General features: G+C 41.5%; 1 protein-coding gene across 3 annotated transcripts in view; it reads left to right on the plus strand.

Moving 5' to 3' along the window:
- The window catches only part of DYM (dymeclin), a 258,206-nt gene that overhangs the window by 29,846 nt on the left and 208,258 nt on the right, over window positions 1-20,102 (plus strand). For all 3 annotated transcript variants that reach the window (XM_060761240.2, XM_060761241.2, XM_060761242.2), the window contains exon 4: window positions 19,916-19,968. In XM_060761240.2, the coding sequence (XP_060617223.2) occupies window positions 19,916-19,968 (53 nt within the window). The remainder of the gene's footprint in view (window positions 1-19,915; window positions 19,969-20,102) is intronic.

Genomic DNA, 20,102 nt, shown 5'->3' on the forward strand with positions numbered 1-20,102 from the left:
CCTGAGCTACTCTAACACCCATCTCTTCTAATGTTTCAAGAGGACTTGAGCCTTGGGCAGTGTGGGGTTGAATCCCAACAGCATTATGGCATTAAGACCTAGCCATGTCCCCCTGCTCTACTCCACTCTGTTGGTTACAGCAACCATTTTCCTTGTTTCTATCATTTTTGTAGTAAGCTCCTTCTGCTTGTTCCAAAGTGAATTACAGTCTGCTTATACAATTCTGGAGCACACCTGCTTCAAATTGATCTTTGCAGAGACAGACCCAAGCAGCAGCAGTTATCTCTTGCTCCATATCATTAAGGAGCTTGTTCTGTAGCTGTGATCAGCTGAGGCAATTAATTAACCAAGGTTTTAATTGTATGCTCAGATGCTAATAACATTACATATAGAAGAAATAAGGGCCCCCTGGTGGCACTGTTGATTAAACCACTGAGCTGCTGAACTTCCTGATTGGATCCGGGGAGCAGGGTGAGTTCCCACTTTTAGATCCAGACTCTGCCAACCTAGCAGTTCAAAAACATGCAAGTGTGAGTAGATCAATAGGTACCGCTTCTGTGGGAAGGTAACGGCGCTCCATGCAGTCATGCTGGCCACATGACCTTGGAGGTGTCTACAGACAATGCTGGCTCTTTGCCTTAGAAATGGAGATGTGCACCAGCCCCAGAGTTGGACACAACTAGACTTAATGTCAAGGGGAAACCTTTACCTTTACTGTAGAAGAAATATCACCTGTAGATCACCCATGAGGTGATATCTATGTCTCAAACAGATACAACTTCATAATCCTCAGAATCCTTCCCTTCAGAAGATGGCCATGAATGAAGTCCTGGGTTATTATTTCAGCTATTCCTGAATTTCCATTTGTTGTGTATTTGATATCTGCTTAGTGCTTACAGTGAAAGCACTCTCAAGCTTTCTAGTTGACAGTGGTTTCCTGGAAGAAGAGAGATGAAGTGCGTTGTAACAGCTATGTGTCACAAAAATTTAATGTGCAGATTTGATAAATGTGAATTTAATAATGACGTGTGGGAATGAATGGAAGGATGTATGACTGGAGCTACTAATTTTGGAAACAACAGTAAAATATTAAGGCCTGCAATGACTAACTACCTGCTTGCTGATTAAAAGTTGCTAATAAGAACTGAAAAGTCAACTCTGATAAAAACTGGGACAGTGATAACAGAAATGTTTACAATGTTAAGAAGGAAGTCAACAGAAGGCTAACACCAATCAAGAAGAGTCAACATTTGGCCAGGAACCAGATGGATCCAGGATGGAAGACGTCTATCATTAATTTACAACTTTGGAACTACATCAGCAGAACATTCCTATAAAAGACTCAATCTAATAATGCTCAAATTGTGGCAGATCTGAAGAGTCCGGTTCACCCGCCATGCTCTGTTCTATGGAAAGGATAGAGATGGTGTATTTGGAGAGTGTCAAATATGCTATGGGAAAGCATGATTCTGTACACTTTGGGGCTTCTTTCTCAAGGGAAGAGGAAGACATGCACTTTTGGAATCTTAGATTTTGTGCAGGGAGTCAGGTTCTTCTGTATGGAAAATAGAGATCTGGTCCTTGGCATTGTGCTTAGGGAAAGGATGCATTTTGGAGTTTTGAAGTTATGGAAGGTTTGGAACTGTGCATTGGCAAGTTGCGTGAAAGTATGGTCTGGCCTAACAGGTGCTTCTCCAAGGAGGGAGAAAAGGATATAATAATATTTGGGTGCCTGAGGATGAATGCGTGTCCATGTGGTGTGAATAGTGATTGAAAATGTAATTCTCCTTTGTTTGTTAACCAGTGCAATTGTAAATCCAATGTAGTTGCATAGAATCTGTATGTCTGTATGCCCAATGTCATTCTATGTCTAAATGTTTTTCTATAATCTGACTAGCCGTCCCCTGCCATGCGTTGCTGTGGCCTAGTCTTTATATATGTTGTGTGTGTATATATATATGTGTTCATATGTGTGTATATATTTGTGTATCTATATATATATGTGTGTGTGGGTGTATATATGTGTGTGCATATGTGTGTGCAGATGTGTATAGATGTGTATATATTTGTGTGTTTATATGTGCATATGTATATTGTGTATATGTGTGTGCTTGACTATATGCATATTTGTGTTTATATATGTGTATGTATGTGTGCATGTGTATATTTGTGTGCGCATGTGTATATGTATGTATATGTGTGTGTATATTTGTGTGTGCTTGGGTATATATATATGTATGTGAATGTATGTGTGCATGTGTATATGAGTGTGTGTGTATATATATGCAGTATTTTGGGGGGTTTTAAGTCCGTTCTGCTGGGTTTTTTTTTGTATTTTTAGTTGTGATGAACACTTGTTGGACTGTTAGGTTATTGTGCCAAAATTTCTTGTCAATTCGTCCAGTGGTTTCTGAGTTACGTTAATCCCACAAACAAACATTACATTTTTATTTATATAGATATACTCTCTCACACTAGAAATTGCAATAAAAGAACCTATGTTTTAAAATTATTGAAAGGTTATTCATGACAAATTGGTGTCAGAAGTGGGATATTCTTTTCCAGTGTGGGAAAGTTATTCATAACACTATGTGCCAGAGACTACAAATATATATGTTGCAGTTGGCCATAGTATCTGTTGGGGTTTGGTTCCAGGACCCCTGTAGATACTAAAATTGGTGGATGGTCAACCTCAGTATAGTAAAATGGTGTCCCTTATATAAAATGGTAAAATCAAGGCTTGCTTTTTGGAGTTTTCAAAAATATTTTCAAGCCATGGGTGTTGGGTGCAGAACACCTACATGACAGTTGGTAGTTGTGTGTGCTTGGGTTGTGTAATATGAGATACTGAACACTAGATGGTGCTGCGGTATGACAGCTCAGCTCCTAGGCAGTATATCACATTGCAGTAATTTAACAGTAGTTCAGCTGTGAACTATATTTATTATGTGGGTTCTACTTCCATGCAGAAAACAGGGAAGGAGTATACTGTACTTAACGTTCCCAAGAATTATGGTAGTTTTCCTGTTCATTTTGCTTTTGTGCTGACGCTAGGAGGTTTGAGTGGGCACAGGTTCCCACACAAGGATAAATATTGGTGGCAAGAAATTGATTATTCACACATCAATTTCTTACTTGTCATTTATCAGCCAACCACAGTTTGCTTGGATATTTGAGCTGGCAGACTGTGGTTTGCATAAACCATAGTTTGACTGAAAATCAGGCTTGTGAAATCAGTTCAGACTGATTTACAGCCTTGGTTTGGAGGAAGAATATAGTTTCCTACAACAGTAGGAATCATTGTTTGCGGAAAGAAATATATAAGAGTATAGTGAAATGCTTGTTAACCTAGTACGAAAGCTTAGTTTGCTTTTAATCTGTTTTTGCATTGCAGTTTTTTGTAGCTCTTTGCAAACCAATTAGCTCAGTCTGTACAACTTGAGAGAACCTGTGCATTTATAATGAGGTTGAACTCTTCTGCATGAAACTGCATGTTGTGATTTATGATGCTCATCAGTTCTGAGAATGATCCCTTTATAGCTATTCAGTTGTAAAGCTGAATCTTGGAGGGATTTGTTCAGTTGTGTATTCTTGACTGAACAAAGATACTAATCCTGCATAATAATTCTGTGATTTCTATTTCTTAGGGTTGTCACAGACAGCATCTTCCCCACCCAGTTAAGAAAAACCTAATAGTAGTAGTTATAATAATAATAATAATAATAATAATAATAATAATAATCCCGCCACTGCAGCAGGTAAAACCACTGAGCTGCTGAACTTGCTTACCGAAAGGTTGACGGCACTCTGAACTCCACCAACGATAGAATTGGGCCAAACTTCCTACACAAAATCCCCATGCCTTGAAGGGACACACCGGCACGAGCCTCCCTCCAACCTCACATATTCTCCCTCACCCACACATGTGCACCACACTGCTATGCGCTGAGCACACCTGCTCCCCCCTCCCTGCTTGGAGTTTCAGAAACAGCCCTCCCCTTGGCTGAGAGACAAGCCAATCACAGCAGAGGAGGGCTTTTAATGGTAAGATCGCTGTCTGTTTCCAAAAAGAAAGAGAAGGACAGGCGGAGAGATCTTCAGCCTTCTCTGTCAAAAGGGTTCCTAAGACCATCAGAAATATATTTTGGTTTTTGGTGAACCCTCTGAAACCCCCTCGCGACCCCCCCTCCAGGGTTCCTGACCCCCATGTTGAGAAACGCTGATATAATCCCTGATCGGCATAATTTTTGTGGGCCAGAACATTCGTAGGGTACAATTTTGGGATTAGATTGCACTAGGAACTTGGAAGAACGATTTATTTGTTGCCACCTTTCAATTTACTTAGTGGGCTTGGTGTTGAGCTCATTTTGTGTATTTTATTTCATTGTTTACTAAGGAAGCTTCCATTTTTTATTTGTTACTCATTCTTCCCTTTTTAGAGGTATAGTGGGCAATTTCTTCATATATGGAGTGTGAATCTAACACTGTCATTCTGCAAGCTATTTTCCTTCTATGAGATATTCTTCAAAAGTAGTGTTTGCTGGAAAACATATGCTTCTTCTCTCGTTTTACTTTGTTCGTTTCCCCTGAGTTTGGTTCAAGAACTGTGCATGTGAGATATTTTAAAGGTGGAAAATTCGTCAAAATGCCTTAAACATTGGCAATTGTTTAGAAAGGTGACTACACTAATTTACATCCCAGCTTTTACATTAGTCAGAAACTTTTCTTTTGTGTGGTCTGTTAAAACATCTACATTCCTATTGGAAGAGTTTAATAATTAGGCTAATTTGTGTGAATCTGTGATAGAGGGAGAAAGATTAGGGGCTTAACATAATCAAGGAGTGACTCACTGTTATGAAAGCTATTTCACACAGCTCCTTCATTAGCTTGGTTTTGTATGCAAAGGTACGAATTGCGTTAACAAACCCGTGGCTCAGTAGAGAAAGACTGCTTAGATGACTCTTGCTTCAGAGACATTTGTCACATCTACCTGAGTTTTGATGTCAGTAGAGCAAGGATGTGTGAGAAAGGCTTAAAGGAACTTGGATACCCACTTTTCTGCAGAGTATTTTGTGGAGTACAGTTGGCACTTTCACATTTGCGGGTTAGACTTTTGTAGATTTGATTAAAGTTCTCTCTCTAAGTCCTCCATGCAACTCTGTGGTCAACCTCTGCTGGATTTTGGTCATAGACATATTGGAACCTTTAATTCCTTCTAGCACAGTGTCGCACCTCAAAGTAGAACCATCTTGCTTAAGACACCAAAGAACATACCAGCATGTCAGCTCACAGCAGCCGTCCCCAATAACGACACAGGACTCAGATCCGTAATCAATTAGAAACTTTACTGCAGGATGCTCAGACATAACAAAAGCCGAGATTGACCAGCGGCCGCTGGTCATCACCTTTATACCCACCCCCACATTTGAAAACACTCTTTCCGCCAAATGGTAAATCCCGCGCAATTCTCCTGCCAAATGCCAAATGCCTTCCCCCAAGGTCACCAGCTGCAATGTCCTTATCAGTGCTCTACATCAGGACCCTGGTTTTCAGTGCCAAAACTGAAGGCCTGGAAACCGGTTCCTGACACCAGCAGTTGTCTTTGTAGTTTTATTAAACTAAAAGATTAAAAGTTCAAAAAGCAAAAGTATAAGTCAAAAGATCAATCCAAGGTATCATAGACAAACAAGATCCATGGAGGCACAGACAAGGCAAACTCCCATAAGTACAAGGCAAAGTCCTAAAACATGAACATGGAAAGCTATAAGATAAATCCCAAAGGCTCTTGGTTAAAGCGTGAAGTTGCTCTGACCCTGAGGCACATCCAACCAGACCTTTTAATACCCTTGGGCCAGCATGAAGGTGTTTCTATGGCCTCGGGCCTCATGGGCCTCTCTCTCTTGCCTCCTGGCGGTCCTGACACTCCTTTGCACTTTCAGTTCCAAGTGATCAGCCCTATCTAACTCACCAGTCCCATCAAGGTCAAATCCCTCGTTAGCTGGCTGAGAACTATCCTCCCTAATTCCTTCATCAGGCACCTGGCATTCAGTCTCAGTAGTTTCACTTTCCCCGTCGTCAACTCTTGCTGTGGGAAACAACTGAACTCCTGCCCTAGAACCTGTTCTTCCTCGTCCAACACAGGCAAAACCTTGCTTTGCATCTGACTCTGAATCTAAATCTCATCATCCCCATCAGAATCATTGACGCCATCACTCTGTGATTCCAGCTGAGTCACAACACACAGCATTTCTCAACCTGGTGGTCGGGACCTCTTGGGGGATCACGAGGGGGTGTCAGAGGAATCACTGAAGATCATCAGAAAACACAGTATTTTCTGTTGGTCATGGGGGTTCTGTGTAGAAAGGTTGGCCCAATTCTACCATTGGTGGGGTTCAGAATGCTCTTTAATTGCAGGTGAACTATAAATCTCATCATCTACAACTCCCAAATGTCAAGGTCTATCTCCCCCAAATTCTACCAGTGTTCACATTTGGGCATATGAGTATTCGTGCCCAGTTTGGTCCAGATCCATCATTGTTTGAGTCCCATCATTGTTTGAGTCCCTGCCTCAACCGCACCAGTATTCAAATTTGGGCATATTGGGTATTCGTGCCAAATTTGGTCCAGTGAATGGAAATACAGCCTGCATATCAGATATTTACATTACGATTCATAACAGTAGCAAAATTACAGTTCTGAAGTAGCAACAAAAAGAATTTTCTGGTTGAGGGTCACCACAACATGAGGAACTGTATTAAGGGGTCGCAGCATTAGGAAGGTTGAGAAATTTTGTTGTAGCAGAAGGTGGTCATAATGTTGTGCTGGAAGGTCTCGAAATTCCTAGAGAAGTGTTCTCTCTTTTTTAAAAAAACCCTACATTTTTAAAACTTGAGGTTTTGAACAAAGCACATTTTTATTTGCAGTTTTCCACTTTCACCGAGATCTTGTGCCCCTAACGAGAGTGAATGCTGAGGGTTGAGTGTATACACAGGCAAGGCAGCACCCTCAGTCGGATAATCCTTAGGCCTCGCCTTATTTTTCCAGTGTAAGATGGAAAAGAGTTTGCCTTGTAGGTTTTGGTCACTTGGTTCTTTACATTGCAGCAGGACAATTAGTCATTGTCCGTGATAAAATGAAAAAATGACAACAGTACTGGTAGGATTTACCTTGATTTACCCTTCCACCAAGCAAGTTGAAAGTGAATTTAAAACTCACCTCTTCACACCAAAGTTGGGAAATGTTGCTTAAAGTACTGCAAGGCAGGTTAAATTTTAATGTTAGGCTCTTAAATTCTGCTTGACGTTTTTATGCCACTTGGTTTAGTCGCTGTTGTGAAACAGTTAAAATGTAAGTTGTTCTATAAGATAGTTATCATAGACTGTGGAAAGATTTCCCAAGAACAGCACTTGAAAGAAGTCAGTTAACACAAGGATTATTCTGCACAAAGGATATAATAGCATAATGTATATGTTGGGCAACACGTACACAAGTTTATGGATATTTTTCTTCCTTTTTTTGACTTAGAGTTATTTCTTTTCTGGATCCCTTATGGTTTTTGTTTCCATTGACATTTTTGACTTTTCAAGAAAAAGGATGGGACACCGGGGATTACGAAATTCTTTATTTAACAACTCTAAATGCAATGTGTTGTTGTAGGTTTTTCGTGCTGTGTGGCTATGTTCTAGAAGCATTCTCTCCTGACATTTCGCCTACATCTGTGGCAGGCATCCTCAGAGGTTGTGAGGTCTGCTGGAAACTAGGAAAATTGGGTTTATATATCTGTGGAAGGTCCAGGGTGAGAGAAAGAACTCTTGTCTGTTTTCACCATGAAAAAAGAAAATGAAGGAAAACTGCCATTTCTAGATATTCGAGTCATCTGCAAACCAGATCAACAGTTGGGTCACACGGTTTACAGAAAACCCACACACACAGATAGATACCTATATAAAAACTCCAACCATCACCCAAGTCAAAAAAGAAGCACCATTATAGCCCTGGCAAACCTTGCAAAAAGAGTCTGCGAACCCCACCTCCTCCAAGACGAACTGAACCACCTAAACTGAGCTTTACAGGCCAATGGAGACTCCACCTCAGACATCAGAAGAGCTGCAAGACCAAGAACAAACCACGAGAGTCAAGACAAAGATCCACCCAGAGGAAAAGGGTTCTTGCCATACATCAAGGAAACCACTGACTGCATAGGGAAGCTGATGAAGAAACACAATATACACACTATCTACAAACCCACTAAGTTTAAAAAAGTGAGAAGAAATGAAACCTGTACACAGATATATAAATCTAGACATTTTAGCCAAAAAATCAACATAAACATGGCGTTGATTTATCAACAATTCAGTGTGAATACTGTGCCCAAATTCCTACTGTGCCCAAATTCCAAAGAGGAGAATGGTTCCTAAAAAAGGAACCATTCTCTTCTTTGTGTAGAGTGGCGAAAGCTTATTCCATCGTGGGAGATCCATAAAGATGTGCCTATCTTTTCCTTTAAACTTGGGACTCCTTATTACATTTTTGAATGCCTCAATGGGAAAATGGTAATGGGGGCAAAGGGGTAGCTGGCCCCCTGAGACATCACTGGCACTTTCCCCTCTCTCCCCTTGACTTATCAGTGGGTCATATCAAAATCAATAATTTTGGTCCCAAAACCTGCCCTCAACTTATATATGAGGCTGATTTATGCATGAGTATATTCAGGATTGCCTACTTTGCTATCTATATACCATAGCCAACTTTTTAAAAAAATTACTTGCATCACATTTCCCTCCCATAAAAACTTGAAAGGTTCTCAGTCTTGCAAATCAGAGACCAAACTGTCCTTTTTGCTCCTTTAGAGTCTTGTTCTCAGTATTGCAGCAAAAGCATCAGGTTCATGACTCTGATTGTACGCCTAAGGATTTGCTCTCCCTAACAGCCAAGCTGTTGCCATCTCCTATGTTTAGCTCCTTTTTTGCATAATCTCTTTATATTCTTGGCACCTCATTTTTACTTGACCTCTGCCTGACTGGAAGTAGTTTTTTTAGCATCAGTATTGGGAAGATGGTGCAGGAAGGTTGGTAAAACATCAAATTGTGATGACAGGTCGTAGCAGCATGTCTGCAGTAAGCAATGAAATAAAGCATAAGCCAGGAAAGATCAGGTTTCTACTCTAGTTTTTTTTTAATCGTGTCAGAAGCAACTTGAGAAACTGCAAGTCGCTTCTGGTGTGAGAGAATTGGCCTTCTGCAGAGACATTGCCCAGGAGACGCCTATGCAAGGCTTCTCTCATGTCCCTGCATGGAAAGCAGGAGCTGACAGACGGGAGCTCACCCTGTCTTGTGGATTTGAACCAGTGACCTTCAAGTCAGCAGTTCAGCGGGTACAAGAGTTTGACCCATTGCTCCACCGCGGCTCCTTTGACTTTGGTTAATTATACAGGGTGAGGCGGCATAACTTCCTTTTTTCAAAACTTCATAAAACCCATTGTATGAATCAGAATTCTTTTTTTTATAATGTAGGCACATACCTTAAGTTTTGTTTTATGTAGTTTTGAAGATCAAATTAGGTAGGTGACGTCCCCCATTCTCAATTCTCCATACACTGAATAAACCGATTTCTGGTGTTTGTCATGATTCTTGCCAGCATAGCTGGCGTTATGTTGGCAATTTCTTCCTGGATGTTGGTCTACAAATCTTGTAGGGTCCTTGGACAGTTCACATAAACACGGGATTTCAAAAAACCCCATAGAAAAAAAATCACAAGGGGCCAAATCTGGAGAGCGGGCCGGCCACTCCAAATCCACTCGAAAAGTAGGCCAAAAGTATGCTCCTCACTGTTCCAACGCATGATGGCAACTGAACTGTGTCAGGACAAAATTTTATACTCCCGCCTCTCTTAACGAGATAACTAGCACTCCGCTATGTCTTCAACTGACTGAATGGCACACATTTAATAAAGGAAGTTATGCTGTCTCACCCTATACTATATCTATATGTGTCTGCCCACAACAGGCAAGGCAAACAGCAGCTGTTTCCTTACTGAGCATCCAACAACAGCAAAGCAGTAATAATGGGGAAAGCGTATAACCTATTTCACCAGGTAACCTTGCATACTAAAGAAACATAGCTCTAGAAGCTTGGCCACCAAGGTGGAAAGCAGAAGAAAAGTAAAGGCTGGTGGACGAAATGTATCTCTTGATGCTGAATCAGCCCCACATATCCACAAATTCCTCAGATCCAATCATCCATGGGTTGAAAATATGTTTATAAATCCAAAAAGCAAACACTGATTTTGCCATTTTATATAAGGGACATCATTGTACTATACTACTGGGACTTGAACAGTCATGGATTTAGATATCTGGGTAGAGATCCTTGCAGATATTAAGGGCCTACTGCATTTCAAAAGAAACCTTCAACTCACCTCTAGAACAGGCATGGGCAAACAGGCGGGCTAAATGTGGCCCTCTGGGTGCTTATGGCATCCTAATTTTTTCTGTCATTTGAGCATAATGATACAGTGGCCTACCACATTGTTATGCCAAAAGGACAGGCGGAAGGCATGCAGCAGCTGGAAGTCCTCTGGAGTGCTTTCAGCCGCTGTGTGCCTTCTTCAGACTCCTCCCAGCATATGGATTGGGTGAACGACGTAAAGATGTGTCTTTCTACCTTTACCATTACCCTAAGACCATTACTGCTGGCTGGCTGGCCCCGTTTAACAAAGGCAATTCACTCACTTGCCCATCCACCTGCCCTCAGACCCACCTGCCCACCGTTTCACCCACTCATCCATGCACTCACTCGGACGCCTGTCTGCTGTCCATCCATCTGTCTACCCACCCAAAGACCCACTCACCCATCCACTTGTCCATCCACTTGCCCGCCCATAGACTCATTCACCCACACATGCACTCACTCATAAGTGGTGTTTCTGGAAGGGGGTGGGCAGAGGATGGAGGGATGTCCGAGTGAGTGCATGTGTGCATACATGTGTGGACGAGTGTGTCTTTGGGCAGGTGTGCGGATGGGTGAACAGATGGGCGTCTATAGCGAGGAGGCTGCCTAAATTGAGGGTACATCTATTATGCGAGGAATCCCTAAATACCAAAAAGAGTGTGTGACTATTATACAATGGTGACTATTATGCAATGGAGTATGGTATGCTATTCAGATGGGAGTACTGACCTAACACTGAGTGGTTTCTCGTGAGTCAGTTTGTTTTTGAACTCCAAGGAGGGAATTGTCTTTCTGCAAAAGGGAACACTCCAACCAAGGTCATCCGAATGGCGGATTATTGAATGAGGAAGTGGGTAGCTATACAGTTTGGAGTGTATAGCCATTGTGCCAGTTGAAGGCAACGTGGGCTTTTATTTTAAAAGGGGCGAAGAGGTACTTGTTCTGAGTACTATACACGCAGATAATAGGTTCTTTCATTCAGAAACATTCTGTTCTAGGAAAGGGAGGCATCTTCATGACAGGGAGCCAGCTGGACTGTTTTAAAATGTGGGGGAAATTAGGGAAGTCCTGACTTTCAGATTGAGAGAATGGTGATGTGTGTAGTGTTGTGGAGCATTCATGCTCCTTTCTTTTTCCCTCTTACCATTTGTTTTTAATTATGACTGTCTGGATCTTGGGTAGAGGGAAAGAGACCACCTTGGAGATGAAACTCTTACACTTCTTGTGCGTAATCACTGGGGCACTTTGGACTTCCCAGCTTTGTATTCATATTGCACCACCCCCTGCCCTGAATGTGTGCGATCCCTATAAACGAATACATAGCGTAGTGTCAGTTTTGTCAATTTAATCAGCCTTCTGTGTAGTAATTAGCAATTACACTATCGGCCATGGTCAGCAGGAGACCTTTCGAAGAAGAAAAATGCACACCCTTTTCTAGTGTTCTGAGCATCTTGGACAGATAGTGTTCTCAGGTGTCCTATTTTGTATGGGATATCCAGGACCGGGCTGTGGCACAGTTGGCCCTAGCCAGTTGCATTAAATCACAACTGACCGAAAGATCATGAGTTCAAAGCCAGCCCAGGTTGGAGTAAGCTCCCGACTCTTTGTCTAGCTTGCTGTCAAACTTTGCAGCCCAAAAGACAGTTGCATCTGCCAAGTAGGAAATTTAGATAACGCTTATGTGGGAAGGCTAATTTAATTAATTTACAACGCTGTAAAAATCTCCAGCAGTGGGTGAAAGAATGAGGAAGTATTCCATCAAGGACTCGGTGTCACAAGTGGACCATGAAGCGACAGCTCCCCCGTTAGCTGGAATTCAAGCATACCCTCATCAAACTTAAATTGCCTCTCTGTTTGTCTATAATAATATTAATAATAATAATAATAATAATAATAATAATAATAATGTATTTATATACCGCTCTATCTCCCCGAGGGGACTCAGAGCGGTTCCCAAGTAAAAATCACAGAACATCAAAAGTAAACACAACATAACCATAAGATTAACAAAACAAAATATGCATAAAAGTTGTCGCCATAACACACATATATTAAAAGTAATCCTGCCTGTTCAAGGCAATTAAAAAAATTTAAAAGGCCGGGCCAAGATTTGTGCAAGCCCAAAAATTCTAGGGGGCCCGGGAATTAAATGCAATGCTATGGCAGGCAACAATAATATTAGGTATGGGTCTGTGGCTGTTCATTCCGGGGTCGATTAGAGGAAAGAATCTGAGTAATTGGTAGGAAGAATAAGGTCGTATTTGACAATGTATAGGGCTGAGTTAGAACTGGCCATTTTCAAAGGCTTGTTGAAACCACCAGGTCTTCAAGCTCTTACGAAAGGAGGGGAGGGACGGGGCCTGTCTTATTTCCCTTGGAAGGGTGTTCCAGAGGCGGGGGACCACCACTGAGAAGGCCCTCTCTCTCGTCCCCACCAACCGCGCTTGGGATGGTAGTGGGACCGAGAGGAGGGCCTCCCCAGAAGATCTTAGAGTTTGCGCCGGTTCATAGAAGAAGATGCGATCGAGGAGATAGGCGGGGCCTGAACCCTTTAGGGCTTTATAGGTCATGGCCTGTACCTTGAATTTGGCTCGGCAACTTATCAGCAGCCAGTGAAGCTGTTTTAATAGGGGTGTTGTATGCTCCCTATGGCATTGAATGTTTGCCATTTATATGTGCACTGTAACCCACCCTGAGTCCCCTGCAGGGTGAAAAGGGCGGAATATAAATATTATTATTTTATTTATTTCATACACTTCTACCCCACCCTTTTCAACCCTGAGGGGGGGGGGGATTCAGGGCGGCCTCACAGCAAGCACCATTTGGTGCCACCACAGTGATAAAATCAACCAACAAATTCATTAAAATAAAGCATTAAATAAACAGTTGTTAAAAACAACAGTTAAAATCAAATTCCGGGTCAATTAATTACTGTGAATAAATAATTACTGCAAATAAATAAATAAATAAATAAATATTTGGGAACTTGAAGACTGCTTATTGGAAAAGTGTACAGTACTTTACTTAGGCAGAAAAAATGAAGTGCACAGATACAGGATGTGTGACATCTGTCTTGAAAACAATGAATGCGAAAGGGATCTAGGAATCTTAGTAGACCACAAGCTGAACATGAGGCAACCGTGTGAAGCAGCAGCTAAAATAGCCAGTGCAATTCTGGTCTGCATCAGTAGGTGTATACTGTCTAGAACAGATCGTGGAAGGTAATGGTCCCACTCTATTCTGCTTTGGTTAAGCCTCACCTGGAATACTATGTCTAATTCTGGCTATTGGAATTGACAAGATGGAAAATGTCCAGAGAAAGGTGATCAAAATGATCAAAGGCTTGGAAACCAAGCCCTGTGGGGAAGGGCTTAGGGAGCCAGGTATGTTTAACTTGCAGAAAATAAGGCTGAGATGGGACATGATAGCCATTTTTTAAGATTTGAAAAGATGTCATATTGAGGAGGGGGCTAGCTTTTTTCTGCTGCTCTGGAACTGGGACATGGAGCAATAGATTCACATTGCAGAAAAAGACATGAATTAAGAATAACTTCCTGATAGTTAGAGCTGTTTGCCAGTGGAATAGGCTCCCTTGTAGCGAGGGGTCTTATTTGTTTGTTTGTTTGTTTGTTTACTTTTATCCTGCTTTTCTCCCGTGGATGGGATTCAAAGCGGTGAACAAAATAGCGAAAAGACATAATACAGAAAACCATCATCCCACCCACCCAACATATAAAGAATAAATCCAGGCATTGCACAAAACACAAGTTACATAAATATAAATAAACATAAAATAATCACATATATCATTATCATTAACATTCCTCAGGCCACTGAAGTTAAAACAGTAAACATTAAACTAAACGACTTAGAGCTCCGAGTCTTTGGCGATATGAGTCTTGTCTGGCCAAGGTAGCTGCTATTGTGTGTTGTCGGGGAAAGCCTGTTTCCATGAAAAGGTTTTCACCTGGGAGCGGAAGGCCAATAATGAGGGGCCGAACATACCTGTTTGGGGAGGGAGTTCCAGAGCTGTGGGGCCACTACAGAAAGGGTCCTCTCTCGTTCCCACCAACCATACTTGTGACGGTGGTGGGACTGAGAGGAGTGCCTCTCCTGATGATCTCAGGCTTGTGTGGGCTGGTAGGAAGAGATGCAGTTCTTCAAATAGGCTTCTTTTTTTGGAAGTTTTTAAACAGAGGCTGGATGGCCATCTGTTGAGAGTGCTTTGATTGTGGTTTTGCCAGTTCCTTCCTCTGTCTTCAGTGCTTGGTATTTTTGATGGTCTCTCATCAAAGTACTAATCAGGGCTGATCCTGCTTAGCTTCCAAGATAAAATGGGATTTGGTTCCTTTAGGGCAGTGGTTCTCAACCTGGGGGTCCCCAGATGTTTTTGGCCTTCAACTCCCAGAAATCCTAACAGCTGGTAAACTGGCTGGGATTTCTGGGAATTGTAGGCCAAAAATATCTGGGGACCCCAGGTTGAGAACCACTGCTTTAGGGCATTTAGCCCTAATCTTTCCTCTACATTTGTATTAATGTAATTCTGATTAGAATGCAGCTACTGGTATAGTTAGATGCTCTTAGCAGTTTGCATTTACTTTCTTGTCTGTTTTCTGTGTTATTCTAGTTTCCTTGGAGCTTTTACCAACTCAAAAGGCCAGTTTGTTGAGTCTTATTCTTATAATACTTTCCTTTGAAGGTGAGTCGGGCAGCCAGACCTCCCTGAAATAGATTTGCTTTACATCCCAATTCCCTGGAGCAGTTTGCACTTTCGCAGGCACCTCTTGTACATCATACGAGCAAGAGATCCTATTGAGAACATTGGGGAATGATATATAATTATCCCATGAGTAGGCAGACGGGGAATGTACAAAAACACCAGTGCATGAGTACATGCTTGTGCTTCGGGACAGCTCTCAAGTGGATTTCTGCAGTGAGTGTACGCTGACCTTTTTGCCGTGGTTTTTTATTGCACAAACTGGGTGGCAATCCGGCTGCCCTAATCCCGGGAAGAGATGATTTGCCAGAGCTTCTTAGCCCTGGCTTTATCCCAGTCTCCACTTGCTCTAAGTGCTGTGTAATGTGGAATGGTTATTAGCATCAAGTAATGCTGTTTATGGCAAGAAAAGATGCAGGATGATAATTTTCGACACTGCTAAGGGCAGCTTTACACATTTTCATTCAATTGAGTTCACACTGAGGGGAAAATGGGAACCACACTGTTTGATAACAGCACAAGGGATTTGCTGTTTTTGAAGCAGCAGTCTCTAAACAGAGCTGCACTTTGGTAAATATATAGGGGATTGCAATGATGGTTAGTTGGAAAGGGACGACAATAGGTTGTTTTCTTGGATAGCATAGGTTATTTTACCTGTTTGGGTAGATAGCACGTCATAGTGTATGCAAAGCAGCCAAAGCATCTTGTTCGACCCAGTGCTGGGTGATGAGTTTTCTCCTGCAGCTTGTTTTCCTCTTTTGCCATAAACCAACAGAGACAAGGCAGCAAAAGCTATCTTAATAACCAGAGGTAATTCCCAAAGAAGGGTCTCATGTCTCCAGGCAAAGCTATTCTGGATGTTCTAGGAGCATCATACTGCCCTAAGTATATTTGATTCTCAACATTTCCAGGTATAACTTCTGCTGTTTTGATTAATATGGTCTCTCTAGTAATCTTTATGTCCATCACTACAATTCAATAGTCAACATCTAGATTTTTTCCCTCATAGTTTTCCCACTTTTGTAAGAGTTCGAGGTCCCTAACTCTGACTAACGCAGTAGTTCCCAACCTTTTTTTTTTTTTACTAGGGACCTTTTGATCTGGGACCACTTTCCAACACTAGTACCAAAAGGGTTACGAATCAGTTTTTGGTCAACTTTGGATTTGGTTTGGTTATTTAGGTTGCTGATTCAGAAAATTGCATTGGCTAGCCCGCATCAGCTCTAGTTTTTGATAAACAACATAGGCCATCCAGTAGTCACCATCTGCTTGCCCACAGAAAACTATATTTAATAATCTAGAGTTGATGTGGTATTAATCTTTCGTGGGTAGTCAGCCTCTCCCCTCCCGACATCCCTGTTGCCTCGGCACTATAAGAGGGTTTTGCGAGACCAGTTGCTCTCGTTGCTGTGTGGTTTCGAGGCAACAGTGTAGTAATGGTGATGACATGGACCATATTTTCATTCTTGTGGACCACTGGTGATCCAGAGACCACAGGTTGAGAACCATTGGAGTAAAGGAAATGGCCCACTGTAATCTCCACACATACTGCTTGATTTTAGCATTTGATTTCATGATTTATTTATTTACTTACCATATTTGTATCCAGCCTTTTTCACCCCAGAGGGTGGTGGTGGTGGTGATGGTGGTGGTGGTGGTGATGGTGGTGGTGGTGATGATGATGATGAAAATAATAATAGTAATAATACATATTTATTGCCTGCCTCTCCTTGTGGCTCGAGGCGGGGTACAGTATGGATAAAACACAACACTATTAAAATATATTGTCGAAGGCTTTCATGGCTGGAATCACTAGGTTCTTGTGGGTTTTTTCGGGCTATAGAGCCATGTTCTAGAGGCATTTCTCCTGACGTTTCGCCTGCATCTATGGCAAGCATCTGAGGATGCTTGCCATAGATGCAGGCGAAACGTCGGGAGAAATGCCTCTAGAACATGGCTCTATAGCCCGAAAAAACCCACAAGAACCTACTATTAAAATACCTATAACAAGATACACACTGGTAAAACAAATATTAAAATTCACCAATAAAATGTTCCTGGCCATGTACTTTGTAAGCTTCCACTGCCCTACTGACTGTCTCCCCAGTATGACTCATAGCTAAATTTTTGTGCACTTTGTATGAAATATTGAAATTTGATTTTTGAACATGGAATTTGACATAGGAAAATGGTGGAGTCTCCTCCTCTTGAAGGTTTTGATCAGAGGCTGGATAGCCATGTGATGGGAGTGCCTGTTTGTTTTTGCATGGCATGGCAGAATGGGGTTGTATGACAGCCCTTGTGGTCTCTTCCAACTCTTATGATTCTGCAACTCTGCCCTTTGAGAACTCCAGCTTTCTCTTTCAAAAGAAAATTTCTTTGAGTAAGAGATATGGAGTGTATGGAATAGATCCAAATGGGAGTTCGTCGATGGTTGCATTGGTATCTCCACTGCTTGTGAATGGAACCTCAGATCTCTTGCTTGGCAGTCTGTTTTTTTACCAAGACTGGCAGCAGCAGCTGAAATTATACAAAATGAACATATGCCTGCAAATCCAAGTTTTTCTTGCAGTGAGATCTTTATTGTGCTTCCAAAACAAAATTAATTCATTACACTCATCACCACTTCCTTCTTAGCTGGTGCTGTAATAGCTCTCGCTGCTGTAAATTTCACTCCTCTCAAATTGCTGCCTAAAGGCCATAGAGTCCAAGGGGCTCATTAAAGTTACAAGGTTTGGGAAGGCAAAAGGTGGAATAAACCTTTTGTCTTTTGAGGATTTTGAGAAATAAGATGTACAATTTTGGGGGGAGAGTTGCTTTTGGTATCTATGAATCTTCTCTTGATGATTGTTGGCAAGTCACATATACCTTCATGCATCAAAGAGGTCTTGAAAGGAAGAGTGATCTTTTGCTTTCTTTGTGTGGGAGAACTATAGTGGACATCCACCCTAAATCCCTCTGCACACTATTCATTAGTCCTGCATGTACAGGGGATATACCTCCCTGACATTCCCAATTAGGTAAGGTAAAGGTTTCCCCTTGACATTAAGTATAGTTGTGTCGATTTCTAAGCTGAAGAGCCGGCATTATCCGTAGATGCCTCCAAGGTCATGTGGCCGACATGACTGCATGGAATGCCATTACCTTCCTGCTGAAGCGATACCTATTGATCTATTCACATTTGCATTTTTTTGAATAGCTAGGTTGTCAGAAGCTGGGGCTAACAGTGGGAGCTCACCCCACTCCCCGGATACAATTATATGATTGTTTTTAACTGTTTTTAAACTCTTTTTATGATGTTGAGCATTGAATTTTACTATGGTTAACTGCTTTGAGTCGCCCAAGGGCTGAGAAAAGTAGTATATAGATGAAGTAAGTAAGTAAATAAATAAATAAATTCAAACCGCTGACCTTTTGGTCAGCAAGCTCAGCAGAATGTTACTCGCACCTTTCAAAATATGCCATTTTTTAATATTTCAGATATAAATTCTGAAATATGTAGAAAAATAAATACAAATAAAATAACTTTTAAAAAAATCTGGGTGCCAATGATCAAATACAAATGTATTCTACTGTTTTTAATTAAAAGCAGTCTGATTTTTTTTAAAGATAGGTCAATTGTTCATTCAAAGAATAAAAAAATCTGGATTTACGTAATAGCCAACTCAAAGGTCAGCAGAAAGGTGCAAGCTTTCCATATCTTTTCAGTGGGGAAGATGTTATACAAAACATGTTTAGTGTGGGAAATGGGAGGCGACTTGATGGTGAAAACATTATGTCTGTGTGGTCAGAGCCTTAAGATGAAAAAGAGTAAGGCTGGTTTGTAGACATTCAAATTAGGCATTCGTGGGTAATACGTTTTTTCTAGGTTACACATGGGACTGTCCCTGAGACTGCTGGAGACAATACAGAACTAACTGTTGTCTACCCCATGTCCTGTTTTCTCTGCCTCCATTCACTTTAAGCTCCTGTCTCATGATAAGATACTAGAGACTTTTGAAATGTTTTCATAGAAGCATTATACAAATAAGGATTTAGCACCAGCCTCAAAACACAACCAGGGAAAGAGCTAATAATGTCTCCCAGGACACATCTATGCTGTAAAATTAATGTGGTTTGACATAACTTTAACTACTGTGATTCAATACTTTGGATTTCATTGGGACTTCATAAATGATCTGAATGCTGATTGTAGTTTTCTACAAGTTCCTCTGAGCAGACTGAGGAAGAGTTAACTGTTCCAACTTTCGTGGACCTGCAAAGAGAGAGGTCTTAGCTGCAGAGGTCCTCAAGATTAGATGAGAAGTGAGCTAGTAACAGGCAGCACCTGTGAATTTAGGATTTAAGAAGCTCATTGCTGGCTGAACCATCAATTGGCTGAAGATACGACGGGGAGAGCGCAGATGAGCTCTCTCTGTCAGCTCCAGCTCCCCATGTGGGGACATGAGAGAAGCCTCCCACAAGGATGGTAAAACATCAGAACATTTGGGCATCCTCTGGGCAACGTCCTTGCAGACGGCCAATTCTCTCACACCAGAAGCAACTTGCAGTTTCTCAAGTCACTCCTGGCACGAAAAAAAGTGGATTTTTAATTGTTTTTCTCTTACTCTTACTTGGGTGGGGAAATAATAAAATTGCAGCTTCATCATGCCAGGTATTAATTGCTTTCCTTAAAAAAAGACCCCTCTTTGGTTGTTTTAGTCATGATCCAAAAATTGCTTCTAATGAATTGCTTTCCTTTTTCCCCCAGTGCTGAGTTAAAGCTTTTGGAAGAAACGGCAGTCTCTGTCTGCAAGTCTTTAGGTAGGAAGCTATTTTGATGTTGGCATTTATTTCTGTGTTCTTCATATTGTCAACTTTCCTAGTAAATTGCACTGCTCTATAAAGCTTTGTATCTGTGATGCGTTTAATACCTCCCATCTGCGCTCTGTGCTTGG

The sequence above is a fragment of the Anolis sagrei genome, chromosome 2 (assembly GCF_037176765.1).
Source record: "Anolis sagrei isolate rAnoSag1 chromosome 2, rAnoSag1.mat, whole genome shotgun sequence".
NCBI lineage: Eukaryota > Metazoa > Chordata > Lepidosauria > Squamata > Dactyloidae > Anolis > Anolis sagrei.